Source organism: Sander vitreus, chromosome 4 (genome assembly GCF_031162955.1).
Source record: "Sander vitreus isolate 19-12246 chromosome 4, sanVit1, whole genome shotgun sequence".
Classification (NCBI taxonomy): domain Eukaryota; kingdom Metazoa; phylum Chordata; class Actinopteri; order Perciformes; family Percidae; genus Sander; species Sander vitreus.
The window spans coordinates 455,001-470,000 of record NC_135858.1 but is presented as its reverse complement, the minus strand read 5'-3'; the positions used below and the strand labels follow the sequence as shown (position 1 = coordinate 470,000).

Below are 15,000 nucleotides of genomic sequence, written 5' to 3'. Positions count from 1 at the left end.
AGCTACTGCGTGGAGGAGGGGTCGGGTGGTGTGGGGGAGAACATGATCACGGAAGGCTTGTATCATGTGGACGCGCCGCCCATTTTGTTGTCATTACTTAGAATATCTCATGGGAGAGACAGAAACTACACACTATAGCTTTAAATATAAGATTAACCTTTATTCATCGTCGCAGCAGCACGGACAGTGACAAGGACAGACACAGATGAATAGAGAAAGTAAAAGAGAGAAGACACGTTACAGATAGAGTAGGTCTAGACCACCACACTCTATAGTTTACTACACCGTTTAGCTGTCAGCATTTTAGCCGTGTTTAATCCAGTTACTACTGTAGCTAACGGTAGGCTAACGTTAGCCGCTGTGTAACGTGTTATTAGTGTTTACTGTAGCTAACGGTAGCTAACGTTAGCTGCTGCGTAACGTGTTATTAGTGTTTACTGTAGCTAACGGTAGCTAACGTTAGCTGCTGCGTAACGTGTTATTAGTGTTTACTGTAGCTAACGGTAGGTTAACGTTAGCTGCTGCGTAACGTGTTATTAGTGTTTATTGTAGCTAACGTTAGCTGCTGTGTAACGTGTTATTAGTGTTTACTGTAGCTAAGGCTAGGCCAACGTTAGCCGCTGTGTAACGTGTTATTAGTGTTTACTGTAGCTAACGGTAGGCTAACGGTAGGCTAACGTTAGCCGCTGTGTAACGTGTTATTAGTGTTTACTGTAGCTAACGCTAGGCTAACGTTAGCTGCTGTGTAACGTGTTATTAGTGTTTACTGTAGCTAACGGTAGCTAACGTTAGCTGCTGCGTAACGTGTTATTAGTGTTTACTGTAGCTAACGGTAGGTTAACGTTAGCTGCTGCGTAACGTGTTATTAGTGTTTACTGTAGCTAACGGTAGGTTAACGTTAGCCGCTGCGTAACGTGTTATTAGTGTTTACTGTAGCTAACGGTAGCTAACGTTAGCTGCTGCGTAACGTGTTATTAGTGTTTACTGTAGCTAACGGTAGGTTAACGTTAGCTGCTGCGTAACGTGTTATTAGTGTTTACTGTAGCTAACGGTAGGTTAACGTTAGCTGCTGCGTAACGTGTTATTAGTGTTTACTGTAGCTAACGGTAGGCTAACGTAGGCTAACGTTAGCTGCTGCGTAACGTGTTATTAGTGTTTACTGTAGCTAACGGTAGGCTAACGTTAGCTGCTGTGTAACGTGTTATTAGTGTTTATTGTAGCTAACGTTAGCTGCTGTGTAACGTGTTATTAGTGTTTACTGTAGCTAATGGTAGACTAACGTTAGCTGCTGTGTAACGTGTTATTAGTGTTTACTGTAGCTAAGGCTAGGCTAACGTTACCCGCTGTGTAACGTGTTATTAGTGTTTACAGTAGCTAACGGTAGCTAATGTTACCTGCTGTGTAACGTCTTATTAGTGTTTACTGTAGCTAACGCTAGGCTAATGTTAGCTGCTGTGTAACGTGTTATTAGTGTTTACTGTAGCTAACGCTAGGCTAACGTTAGCTGCTGTATAACGTGTCATTAGTGTTTACTGTAGCTAACGCTAGGCTAACGTTAGCTGCTGTGTAACGTGTTATTAGTGTTTACTGTAGCTAACGCTAGGCTAATGTTACCTGCTTTGTAACGTGTTATTAGTGTTTAATGTAGCTAATGCTAGGCTAACGTTAGCCGCTGTGTAACGTGTTATTAGTGTTTACAGTAGCTAATGCTAGCTAACGTTAGCTGCTGTGTAACGTGTTATTAGTGTTTACTGTAGCTAAGGCTAGGCTAACGTTAGCCGCTGTGTAACGTGTTATTAGTGTTTACTGTAGCTAACACTAGGCTAACGTTAGCCGCTGCGTAACGCGTTAATGTTTACTGTAGCTAACGGTAGGCTAACGTTAGCTGCTGTGTAACGTGTTATTAGTGTTTACTGTAGCTAACGGTAGACTAACGTTAGCTGCTGTGTAACGTGTTATTAGTGTTTACTAGCGTGACGTGCAGCGATGTTTCTGTTGCCTCTAACGTCTGTTTTGGAGCATCACAGACATTTAAGTGGCACCGTAACGAACAGTTAAAGCAGTTATAATTAGCCTATGTGACAATAAAATCAACAAATAATCGTGATAATTAATCGTGATCTCAATATTGATCAAAATAATCGTGATTATCATTTCGGCCATAATCGTTTAGCCCTATTTTGCACTATAAAATTACATCAGTTCAATGAAAGGCTGCCGAGTTTCTGTCCTCTTTTTCCTGTCCACACTGAAAATGTCCACAGAAGGTAAGGTTGCATGGTATCTGACATTAAAGATGTGTTATATAACAACTTTTATGCGTTAGTCCTCAGATTTACTGCTTTAGAGTAGTTCCACAGAATGGCCAGTAGGTGTCAGTGTGTTACCTGTAGATACTGGGAGAGCTGGAACAGTTCCTGAGAATACATACTGGGAGTGTTGGCTGCAACCTAGAAAACACACACATGCATACATCATGGCAACATAATAATGTCTTGAGTTAATTCAGACATCAAAAGCATATGCTGTACACACAAAACAAGACACAAAGACGCATACACACACACACAGAGAAATGCATGGACGCATACAAATCTCTCACACACTCACCGTTTAAATATTCTGATCATAAGGCAGGCTACACACTGGCTGCGTGGCGTGAGCGTGTCAGCTGCGTGGCGTGAGCGTGTCAGCTGTGTGGCGTGAGCGTGTCAGCTGCGTGGCGTGAGCGTGTCAGCCGCGTGGCGTGAGCGTGTCAGCCGCGTGGCGTGAGCGTGTCAGCTGCGTGGCGTGAGCGTGTCAGCTGGGTGGCGTGAGCGTGTCAGCTGCGTGGCGTGAGCGTGTCAGCTGGGTGGCGTCAGCGTGTCATCTGCGTGGCGTCAGCGTGTCATCTGCGTGGCGTGCCCGTTTATATTTGGGCTCCCATGGTAACAGGTTAGAGCGTGCACACTGCCTGTGTGACACGCACGTCTCAGAAAACGCGTGCATGCTAGAAATAGGACCAACACCTATTTTTCACGCAACACGCCAGCGTGTTGGAAGGGTTTCCAGACAACATAGAATAAGAAAAGATGTTTATATGTCATTTAGACACAAATACATATATAATAATATGTGTGTGTGTGTGTGTGTGTGTGTGTGTGTGTGTGTGTGTGTGTGTGTACAAACAAGGCCAGCAGCAGTGCTGCGTCAGACACGTTTCTGGTGTGTAAAGACGTAGAAAACGTCACGCTAACGCCACGCAGCCAGTGCGTAGCCGGCCTAACTCAAGAGGAGTTTCGGCACACAACTCACCCTAAACATACATATACATACATACATATATATATATATATATATATACACATATATACACATATATACATACATATATATATATATATATATATATATATATATATATATATATATATATATATATATAAATAACAGACTGTGTTTTTTATATTTAGATGCAGTGTTTCCTCTATAATTGTACAAACAGGAACCCCCACCTGGCCAGAAAGATCTTTTTCTTCAATGCCAAAAATAACACCAAATATCTATTGTTATTATATTGTACTATTGCTACATCTATTGTACTATAGTCAATCAGCAGGGGCGCAATGCCGCGTCCCCACGTACGTACGAGGCAACTGTATGTGGTTAGTTGACGTCTGTAACAGGCATTGTGCTTGACTTTTTTATTTTAACTTGTGACAGAGCCAGGCTTACAGTTACCCCTCTTTTCAGTCTTTATGCTAAGCTAACCAAGTCCTGTATTTAACACGCAGACATGAGATCTGAACATCTAACTGTATTTCCAAAAATGCTGAACTATTCCTCACCTAATTTAAATGTTAAAAAAAAGTCTGATTGCAGTGAAGACCGCTGCATCATGACCCAGTCGGGATGAAGCCAATGCTGTATACTGTATGTACATGTAGTTTGTCCTAAAACACACATTCTGTCCTTCTACATTCAGTACATTTCCACCTTAAGTGTGTGTGTGTGTGTGTGTGTGTGTGTGTGTGTGTGTGTGTGTGTGTGTGTGTGTGTGTGTGTGTCTTTTGAGACCCGGGAGATTCAAGGTTCCTGCTGTAAGACAATTATGTTAGAGAAGTGGTTCAAATCTAATCACAGTTCCTCCCTCACACACACACACACACACACACACACACACACACACTCTATCAGCTGCAGCCTAAATTCCTCAGACAGGTTATACTGAGGCCCTGTTGTTCTCACTGTTTCAGGGAAACAGAGAATAGGTTGAGGCAGCAAAGAAAGCAAACATGGTACAGTATGGACTTTAACAGTAAGCCTGGCACTGTATCGTACAATATCAAATAATACAGTATAACACAACATTCATGTGTTCAGGCATGAAAGGGATTTACACTGCAGGAGTCGTTTGAAATACCAAACTATAGGATAGCACTAAGTGCCATGTTTGGTATGACAAGGTCAGTCCAGTGTGGTAAGAAGTCTTCTTAAAGCCTGAGACACACCAACCCCATAATCGGCCTGTTAAACTGACCTTTGTTAAACGGCACGGCCCATTTCTCTCTTAACATGTTTTCAGAGACACGTTTCTAGTCCAATATGAGATCGTATTCTGAACGAGACGCCATGACAGTCTGGCTTTGAGTTTCTGGAGAAACCAGACCCGCGTGACAGACCCGGTTATCATTTTTGGGCGACAATACAGATTAGCGCCGCCTGCTGTTATGGAGACGTATTACGTCTCGTCTCGTCGGTGTTCTGAGGGACTTTTTGGACCGACTCGGGGACACTGATCAGTCGTACTGCCTTTACTGCTGACGGTCGGCGTCTGGTCGGTGTGTCTCCACCTTTATACACTGAAAGCCATCAGCTACAATTGTAAAGGTATGTTTTTGTGCGGTTTAATGTGCAGCAGCAGCCTGCAAACTGACATTAGCACAGTGTAGTTTGGTCACTAGACATGTGTTCATTTTGGTAAATGGATGGATGGATGGATGGATGTTCAGAGTCTGTAGCTCTTGTGTTGCGTAGCAAGCTGATGCCTGACTCTGTGTGGCCGTGTGTTCAGCCTATGATAGAACAATAACGTACTGCTTTATGCTCGATTTGATTGGCTGTATAGAAATAAGGTATCCATCTACGTAGAGCATTATTCCATCAAATGAATGCAAAACTAGTGGCGCCATCATGAAAAAAAATAATAACGGGAAGAAAAACTTTTCCTCTTGTTCCACATGAAAGACTTCTGTAGTGCTGCAGCACAAACTGGCAGCAATCCCTGCATTCCTCTATCAGCTGACACACACACACACACAGACACACACACAGACACACACACACAGACACAGACACAGACACACACACACACACACGTCACTAAGGAGCATGCTTACATCATGCTAATCTGAGCCACAGACAAACAACTTGCACACGGGACAGGACAACAAGACACCCATTTGTGTTCTTACCTTGTCTACAGGTAGTGGTAACGGAGCCTGGATGACACTGAAATAGCAAGAGAGGAGAAACAGTTTGTCACCATGGAAACAGCAAGGAGGGAAGACACAAGGAGTAACCACGGCGACAGAAGAAAAGGGAAAAAAGGCTCTTAAAAAGGCCTTGTGACACGTTTCTTCAAGGTTTTTGACATATCTGTGAAGGTTTTCTTTGGTTTAAAATGATTTTCCTTGTGTGGCCGGTTTGGCTCAGCGGGTAGAGCAGGCGCACATATACTGAGAGGCTTATGCCTCGACGCAGAGGCACAGGGTTCGAGTCCGACCTGTGATGATTTCCTGCATGTCTTCCCCCCCCTCTCTCCCCTTTCTCACCTAGCTGGAAAAGCCCCAAACAATTATCTGAATGTGAAGTCTGCACAACAGCTTAATGCTCTGGAAAAATACTTCAAGAGTGCAAATAAAGGCACACAACGTTTCAGCCGACAGTTCCTTCCTCAGGTGCATTCATGGACACAGTGAGAGGTGTTTCCACCGTTCTCTATGTTGCATCACTCAAAGGACACAGGAGTTATGACAGTAGTTGCATCGATGGGGATTTTAAAAACAGAAAATTGTGATTTAACACTTAGAGCGGGAAGATAACGGAGTCACATTGTGGTGTTGTATCAACAGCAACACAAGGTCACACAAGTCTGTTTTAGTGCGGGTGAAGAGAATACAGAGTTTACCTGGAAACAGCCAGCTCAGGATTGAAGGTAAGCTTGACTCTGGGCAGAATATAAGCCGACTGTGTTAATGTGTAACTACCAACCAGCAGGAGCGTTGGAGAACGCAGCAAATCCTTCAACTATGAGGGCAAAACATAACCCTCTCTCATTCAATTCATAATACAAGTACAGTATGTTATAACATATATGTTATTCTAAAGGGGATAGATTACCCCAGCATAAGACATGCATATTCAATTATTTGTGTACTGCCATCCATCCATCCATCCATCCGGGGTCGGGTCACGGGGGCAGCAGCTCCAGCAGGGGACCCCAAACTTCCCTTTCCAGAACCACATTAACCAGCTCCGACTGGGGGATCCCGAGGGGTTCCCAGGCCAGGTTGGAGATATAATCCCTCCACCTAGTCCTGGGTCTTCCCCCGAGGCCTCCTCCCAGCTGGACGTCCCTCCACCTAGTCCTGGGTCTTCCCTGAGGCCTCCTCCCAGCTGGACGTCCCTCCACCTAGTCGTGGGTCTTCCCCGAGACCTCCTCCCAGCTGGACGTCCCTCCAGCTAGTCGTGGGTCTTCCCCGAGACCTCCTCCCAGCTGGACGTCCCCTCCAGCTAGTCCTGGGTCTTCCCCGAGGCCTCCTCCCAGCTGGACTTCCCTCCACCTAGTCCTGGGTCTTCCCCGAGACCTCCTCCCAGCTGGACGTCCCTCCACCTAGTCCTGGGTCTCCCCCGAGGCCTCCTCCCAGCTGGACGTCCCTCCACCTAGTCCTGGGTCTTCCCCGAGGCCTCCTCCCAGCTGGACTTCCCTCCACCTAGTCCTGGGTCTTCCCTGAGACCTCCTCCCAGCTGGACGTCCCTCCCACTCAGTCCTGAGCCTCCCTAGCTGGGACGTGCCTGGACACTTAGCAGGGCGCTCCAGTACTGATCGCTCTGCTTTCGACGTGAAGGAGCAGCGGCTCTACTCCGAGCTCCTCACGGATAACTGAGCTTCTCACCCTATCTCTAAGGGAGACGCCAGCTACCCTCCTGAGGAAACCCAACTTTGGCCACTTGTACTTGTACCCGATCTAGTTCTTTCGGTCATGACCCAGCCTTAATGACCATAGGTGAGGGTAGGAATGAAAACTGACAAGGGTGCTCTGAGATACTGAGTTCCCAAGAATGGGACGGAAAGACACACATACAACATTATAAAAACATGTTTATGTTTATGTGAATCTAAAAAGACAGACAGCACCGTTGTGACGAAAAGAGAGCTGAGCCAGAAGGCAAAGCTCTCAATCTACCGGTCAGTTTTTGTTCCTACCCTCACCTATGGTCATGAAGGCTGGGTCATGACCGAAAGAACAAGATCCAGGGTACAAGCGGCCGAAAATGGGTTTCCTCAGGAGGGTAGCTGGCGTCTCCCTTAGAGATAGGGTGAGAAGCTCAGTTATCCGTGAGGAGCTCGGAGTAGAGCCGCTGCTCCTTTGCGTCGAAAGGAGCCAGTTGAGGTGGTTCGGGCATCTGGTAAGGATGCCCCCTGGGCGCCTCCCTAGGGAGGTGTTCCAGGCACGTCCAGCTGGGAGGAGGCCTCGGGGGAGACCCAGGACTAGGTGGAGGGATTATATCTCTAACCTGGCCTGGGAACGCCTCGGGATCCCCCAGTCGGAGCTGGTTAATGTGGCCCGGGAAAGGGAAGTTTGGGGTCCCCTGCTGGAGCTGCTACCCCCGCGACCCGACCCCGGATAAGCGGATGAAGATGGATGGATGGATGGATAAAAAAGACAGAGAAAATGAATGGTTTCAGGTGGAAAAGGTACTTAGTGATTGTTGCTTTGTGCTCAAGGCCAAAGCTTAGGTAAGTGAACTGGATGCAAGATATCTCAAAGACTGAGCCAACCATTTAAAAAGGGCTTTTGTACATTTTGCACCAACAGTGCAGGGTGTCTGCTGCAGCTGTTCTCCTTCAGTGTGACAAACAACTTCCACAGAGCAACATCATCCATCACAGTGAACACCAGAGACTGATTTCACTGTGCTGAGTTACGTGTTTTCAGAGCGGCATTACATTGAGCTCTGCAGCCCAAAGATCACTTGACACTCCTATCCTCCAGGAAATAATCCTCATAAACATGTCGTCTCACAAACGTCAAACAACCGTCTCATGAGATACTAGATTGTGTATCTTTTATGTAGTCTTTTTTAATACGTCTCTGTGAGCTGTGATGCAAAGTTTACTCAAACTGGTTACTAAACACGGCACAGAATGAAACTGGCTGCAAGTACACACAAATTAAGTAATTAACTATGTAACAGCAATTTATGACTCATTTTGTAGCACTCATGACCGAAAGAACAAGATCCAGGGTACAAGCGGCCGAAATGGGTTTCCTCAGGAGGGTAGCTGGCGTCTCCCTTAGAGATCGGGTGAGAAGCTCAGTTATCCGTGAGGAGCTCGGAGTAGAGCCGCTGCTCCTTCACGTCGAAAGGAGCCAGTTGAGGTGGTTCGGGCATCTGGTAAGGATGCCCCCTGGGCGCCTCCCTAGGGAGGTGTTCCAGGCACGTCCAGCTGGGAGGAGGCCTCGGGGGAGACCCAGGACTAGGTGGAGGGACGTCCAGCTGGGAGGAGGTCTCGGGGGAGACCCAGGACTAGCTGGAGGGACGTCCAGCTGGGAGGAGGCCTCGGGGAGACCCAGGACTAGGTGGAGGGACGTCCAGCTGGGAGGAGGCCTCGGGGAGACCCAGGACTAGGTGGAGGGACGTCCAGCTGGGAGGAGGCCTCGGGAAGACCCAGGACTAGGTGGAGGGACGTCCCAGCTGGGAGGAGGCCTCGGAAAGACCCAGGACTAGGTGGAGGGACGTCCAGCTGGGAGGAGGCCTCGGGGGAAGACCCAGGACTAGGTGGAGGGACGTCCAGCTGGGAGGAGGCCTCGGGGAAGACCCAGGACTAGGTGGAGGGACGTCCAGCTGGGAGGAGGCCTCGGGGAAGACCCAGGACTAGGTGGAGGGACGTCCAGCTGGGAGGAGGCCTCGGGGAAGACCCAGGACTAGGTGGAGGGATTATATCTCCAACCTGGCCTGGGAACGCCTCGGGATCCCCCAGTCGGAGCTGGTTAATGTGGCTCGGGAAAGGGAAGTTTGGGGTCCCCTGCTGGAGCTGCTACCCCCGCAACCCGACCCCGGATAAGCGGACGAAGATGGATGGATGCATGGATTTTGTAGCACTCTTTTGTCCCAATGTCTGTGTGATTGCTCCAACACTGGTGGTGAGACTTCCTAACAAGGACTTAATGTCCTTAATGACGCCATCTAACTGCGTGGTTCCAACCATTTGTTTCTGCTACATTCATTCAGTCACAGTGGTCTGTCAAGCCTTAATTTTCAATACTGCGGCAATCATTGTGCATAATGTTGCCTTATTTAGCACTACTGCCTGCAGCAGTACTGTCACTCAAACAGCATCATCACAGCAGGAGGCCCCATATCCACAATGAGATTTTTGTTGCCAGTTCATTAATCAAATAGCCATTATCCACACAAGGATTTTGACAATCTGTAAACTGGGGCTTCACTTATGAGGTTGAATGCATTGCTAAGTTTTGACATTTCTTTCCACTGTATTTTACAAACAGAGATGTTTCAGATACATGTCATTAAATCAGCCAACAGTGGGACCAGTCTCAGTTTTTAGGCCAGAACACGAACCCGTTTACAGCCCGACATTAACAGAATGTCGCATCTTTTGCATTTCACATAACCCTGTGGCTCATTATTCTCATTATGCACATGGTCAAAAGTGTTCCACCCCTCAGACTTTGCTTTCTTTGCTGGTGCAACCAAAACGTAATCTCCAGAGGCCAGCCTCCGTATCACCGCCTCAGCATCCATTTTCGCGCTAATTGAAACGCATCACCTGACCGCTCATTTACAGCGAACCCAGAACCCGCAAACCCGAGCCCGAATAAAATTATAGAAATTAAGACTGAACCCGTCGAGCAAAGATCTTGAGCTCTACCCAGACAATGTAGCCTAATGACTTTGGAGCTCCCCTCATTTATTTTTTTTTTTTTTAACCTTTATTTATTCAGGGAAGGTTCACTGAGAGGAAGCCTCTTTTTTGCAGGAACGCCCTGATCACATTCACACAGTTACACATTCATACTGGAAGCTGCCCAGTACTACCACAGTCTGACCTGATCACATTCATACTGGAAGCTGTCCAGTACTACCACAGTCTGATCTGATCACATTCATACTGGAAGCTGTCCAGTACTACCACAGTCTGACCTGATCACATTCATACTGGAAGCTGTCCAGTACTACCACAGTCTGATCTGACCACATTCATACTGGAAGCTGTCCAGTACTACCACAGTCTGATCTGACCACATTCATACCTGGAAGCTGCCCAGTACTACCACAGTCTGATCTGATCACATTCATACCTGGAAGCTGCCCAGTACCACCACAGTCTGATCTGATCACATTCATACTGGAAGCTGCCCAGTACTACCACAGTCTGATCTGATCACATTCATACTGGAAGCTGCCCAGTACTACCACAGTCTGATCTGCTGGCCACTGAGCAGCTCCACTGGAGCGGTTGGAGGTTAATGAGGGAGGGACAATCGCTGTTCTCTCTCTTTCCCCACCCAGATTTTATCCTGTCGGTCTGGGGATTGAACCAACGACCTACTGGTCACAAACCTTTAGGCCACCTCTGCCCATTTCATCTAGCCCCACCATGAGGTTGTCATTCATGTACTCTGTAACAGTGGCTGCCCACCACTCCTGATAGGATGGGTTCAAATGCAAACGGATTCTCACTACGTTGTGCTGTGTATGCATTTGCGACAATGAATAATAAACTTAAAAATGTAATTAACATGGGTAGTTCACCTGGTAGAGGCACGTACCCATATGTAGAGATTTACACCTCAACGCAGCGGCCGCGGGTTCGACTCTGACCTGCGGCCCTTTGCTGCATGTATTCCCCCCTTTCATGTCTTCATCTGTCCTATGAAAATAAAAGACCTAAAATGCCCCCAAAAAAATCATCTTTAAAAAGCGTCACATTACGCCCACCGCAGAGTAGGGATGTCACGAGACCGGACACTTCCATACCAGGTCAGTACCAAAATTCTGAAAACGTGATGGTACTTGTTTTTCTACAGTACCGTAGGTACCGGAGGATGAACAGAGCGCCGCATCTCTGTTGCTGTCAGTCAGCCTCTGGCTTTACCGTGACATTACACGTACAGCTCAGCTTTCATGACTTCACAGGAGCTCGCCTGCCGTTGTCTGTCACAGCCTAACGTTAGCTAAGATTAGGCTTGGGCGATGTCCCCTAAATTGGCAGTTGAAATAGTAAGCACTTTTTACTTTACTTTTACATTACTGAGATTTAGCTAAATTCTCCGTTATATTTGCACTGAGTAACGCATTCAATAAACATCGTCCCGTACCTACAGGACATCAGACTCACTTATTGATGCACGCACACAGCAGTGTCGACAAACTTAGTCCAATGAGGGGAGAAAGGAAAGTGTGATAGCGTTCCACGTTAACGCCTTTTCTCTCTCGCTCGAGACCGCTGTGTCCATTAAGGCATAGATACCCGACCCGAGCCCGACGGGTCCAGACAGATATTTAGAAATGATGGTCGGGGTCGGGCCGGGCTCGGTCACATCAACGTGATAAGACATTTGTTGTAAAATGGTGCTGCGGCTCCTTTAAGAGAGCTCAGTGTTTGTGTGTGTGTGTGTGCATGTGTGTGTCTGTGTGAGTGTGTGTGTGTGTCTGTGTGCGTGCGTGTGCGTCTGTGTGCGTGCGTGCGTGCGTGCGTGCGTGCGTGCGTGCGTCTGTGTGTCTGTGTGTGTCTGTGTGTGTGTGTGTGTGTGTGTGTGTGTCTCTGTGTCTGTGTGTGTGTGTGTGTATGTGTGTGTGTCTGTGTGCATGTCCGTGTGCGTGTGTGTCTCTGTATGTGTGTGTCTGTGTGTGTGTGTCTGTGTGTGTGTGTGTCTGTGTGTGTGTGTCTGTGTGTGTGTGTGTGCATGTGTGTGTCTGTGTGAGTGTGTGTGTGTGTCTGTGTGCGTGCGTGTGCGTCTGTGTGCGTGCGTGCGTCTGTGTGCGTGTGTGTCTCTGTGTTTGTGTGTGTGTGTGTGTGCATGTGTGTGTGTGTGTGTCTCTGTGTCTGTGTGTGTGTGTGTGTGTGTGTCTGTGTGCATGTGTGTGTGTCTGTGTGCATGTCCGTGTGCGTGTGTGTCTCTGTATGTGTGTGTCTGTGTCTGTGTGTCTGTGTGTCTGTCTGTGTGTGTGTCTGTGTGTCTCTGTGTGCGTGTGTGTGTGTCTGTGTGCGTGTGTGTGTGTGTGTCTCTGTGTGCGTGTGTGTCTCTGTGTGCGTGTGTGTGTGTGTGTGTGTGTGTGTGTGTGTGTGTGTGTCTCTGTGTGTGTGTGTGTCTCTGTGTGTGTGTGTCTCTGTGTGTGTGTCTGCGAGCGGAGCAGAGTTAATCATGTTATAACGTCGGCCCTGGAGGTAACGAGTCTCCTCTGGTTTTCTGATCACGGTCGAAACGAAGCAAGCAGTGAAGGTTAACACGTTGAACATTGTAACAGATTATTAACGTGAGCTTGTTGCTCCGTGTGAGCTGATGACCTCATCTGTTGACATTTCTGAATGCCTTCCTCCAGCTGCTTAATGAAAGATTTCACACAAACACACGTACATGTGTCATTAGTCTGAGAACAAAATGAGATTGTAACGGTGCCGGGCTCGGACAGAAATCTCTTGATGCCTGTCGGGCTGATACGTTACTAGTCCAGTTAGAGCAAGCTACTACTGACAGGGAGAGAGAGAGAGAGAGAGAGACTAACTGCCAAGTCTGCTCAAAGCAATGGTCTTTTTCACAAATAGGTTGCACGTAAGGGGAAAACAAGTAGCTTCTACTTAAGGGGTCCCTTTCTTGCACCCTGTGCAGCGTAAAGCCCAAAGCCCGACGCAAGTGTCTTTGCTAGTTTAAGACCGACGCAGTTGTCAGTTTTCCGTCCAGCGCCCGCGTCTAGGATTAGTGTGTCTTGACAGGGTGGGGGGGGGGGTGAGTCTCGATAGCTAACTTTAGCGCTTGTTTTAGCGGACCTCTATAACATCCGTTAAGGTAACCTCAGTCTGGTTAAGGTTGACTTAACTGACGTTATAAAGGAAACACAACGGCAGAGAGAACTACAGACTAACTAAACATGCTTGCTGTAATACCGTACGATGGCTGTGTGGTGATGCCAGGCTTCAGAGCAGCGGGCTGTGGGTCTATAAGTCTGAAAAAAGAGCGAGATGAAACCCTTTTCTGTCATCATCAACCACAGACCAGACCTGCTCCAAAATTACACATTTGAAAAAGATGGGAAAAGTGGCCGGGTTGGCTCAGTGGGTAGAGCAGGCGCACATATACTTGGAGGTTTATGCCTTGAGACAGAGGTCCAAGGTTCGAATCCGACCTGTGATGATTTCCTGCATGTCTTACCCCCCCCTCTCTCTCTCTCTCCCCCCTTTCTCACCTAGCTGTCCTGTCAAAATACAGGCAGGAAACCCCAAAAAATAATCTAAAAAAAAAAAAAAAAAGATGGGAAAAGCCCACAGCTCTTCATCTAAGGCTCACAGGAACATCAAGTCTACACACACACACACACAGGTCCACAGGAATCAGTCATCCACATCAGATCTAGCTGAGCTGTGTGTTATGCATGCAGTCCAGCAGAGACTGATGATGGAAAACTCTGGCAGTAGTTTCCATCTGTGCCCTGCTCAGATATTTCTACCACTAAAGAGGTTTTACAATCACACCGAAACATTTTGAACTGTCCCGCATATTTTCTTGGGCACAGGATTGATAGTGGACTTCTTGAAGTACATGTGTATGAAAGACTAAATATCATTGTGAATACAGGCGCTAGCAGGTCCGCACACTGATACTGTCGGGTAAATATAAGAGGCCCTCTGCAGCTGCCTGAACTATCTGAACCCAGACCCTCCTCCACAGCGCTGCGGAGGAGGGTCCGGCTAGTCCACACAGCATTCCTGGATGGGAGCAAACGTGCTCTGGTTTATTGGCATTTCTTTAAACCAATCACAGTCATCTTGGGCGGTGCTAAGCACGGGAAAGAGCCACAGTAGTCCTAGAGGACCTCCCTATTTGCCACAGATTTGTACAGAGATGGGACTGTTAATAAATATAGAGGTGTTGAAATGAATCAAATAATCAATGCATGGCCGGGCCATCATCGATTATTTCTGTTTACTATTTAATGTGTGCCACAACCTTTCTGTTTACATATTCTGGTATGTGTTACACATTCAGGAAGGGCCGTGTGCTCAGTGCTGTAGGTTGATGTATCCAGTTTATTTAGTATCAGAGCTCTGCAGAATCTTTGGTTTTTGAAGCTTGAAAAGCTATGAATTAAATACCCTATATGGCTTTAATAGAAACATGTATTTGATGCATCGTGATGTTGAATCGAAGACAGTAATGGAATCAGGAGATCAGTGAAGATTACACCTCTATAAAAAGAAAATACTGTGTAAAAGAAACAACAAAGGAGAAAGGAGTAACGTATATTTCAACACCGCTGTGGTTTAGTCTGTTTTCAGCAGACATGAATAACAAACCCAACAGTTATCTGAACATACCACAAGAAATCAGCTGTGCATTGGCTGTTCTCTGGCAAATGTCAACCACTTCAGACTTCCAGCTTCATTTCATGACGGCATGTTGAACAGTTCAAGCCTCACATTGTGTTGTAAAACAAATCCAAAAAAGATTAACAATCAGCAGCCTAATCGGGGACGTCTGAGGCTAAATAAAA

The 15,000-nt window shown here is 47.0% G+C and overlaps 1 protein-coding gene across 12 annotated transcripts in view; it reads right to left on the bottom strand.

Annotated features, from left to right (window-relative positions):
- Positions 1-15,000, bottom strand: part of slmapa (sarcolemma associated protein a) — a 92,468-nt gene that overhangs the window by 43,410 nt on the left and 34,058 nt on the right. For all 12 annotated transcript variants that reach the window (XM_078247617.1, XM_078247624.1, XM_078247622.1 and 9 more), the window contains 2 exons: positions 5,454-5,490; positions 2,388-2,450 (listed from right to left, as the gene is read on the bottom strand). In XM_078247617.1, coding sequence (XP_078103743.1) covers positions 2,388-2,450; positions 5,454-5,490 — 100 coding nt within the window. The remainder of the gene's footprint in view (positions 1-2,387; positions 2,451-5,453; positions 5,491-15,000) is intronic.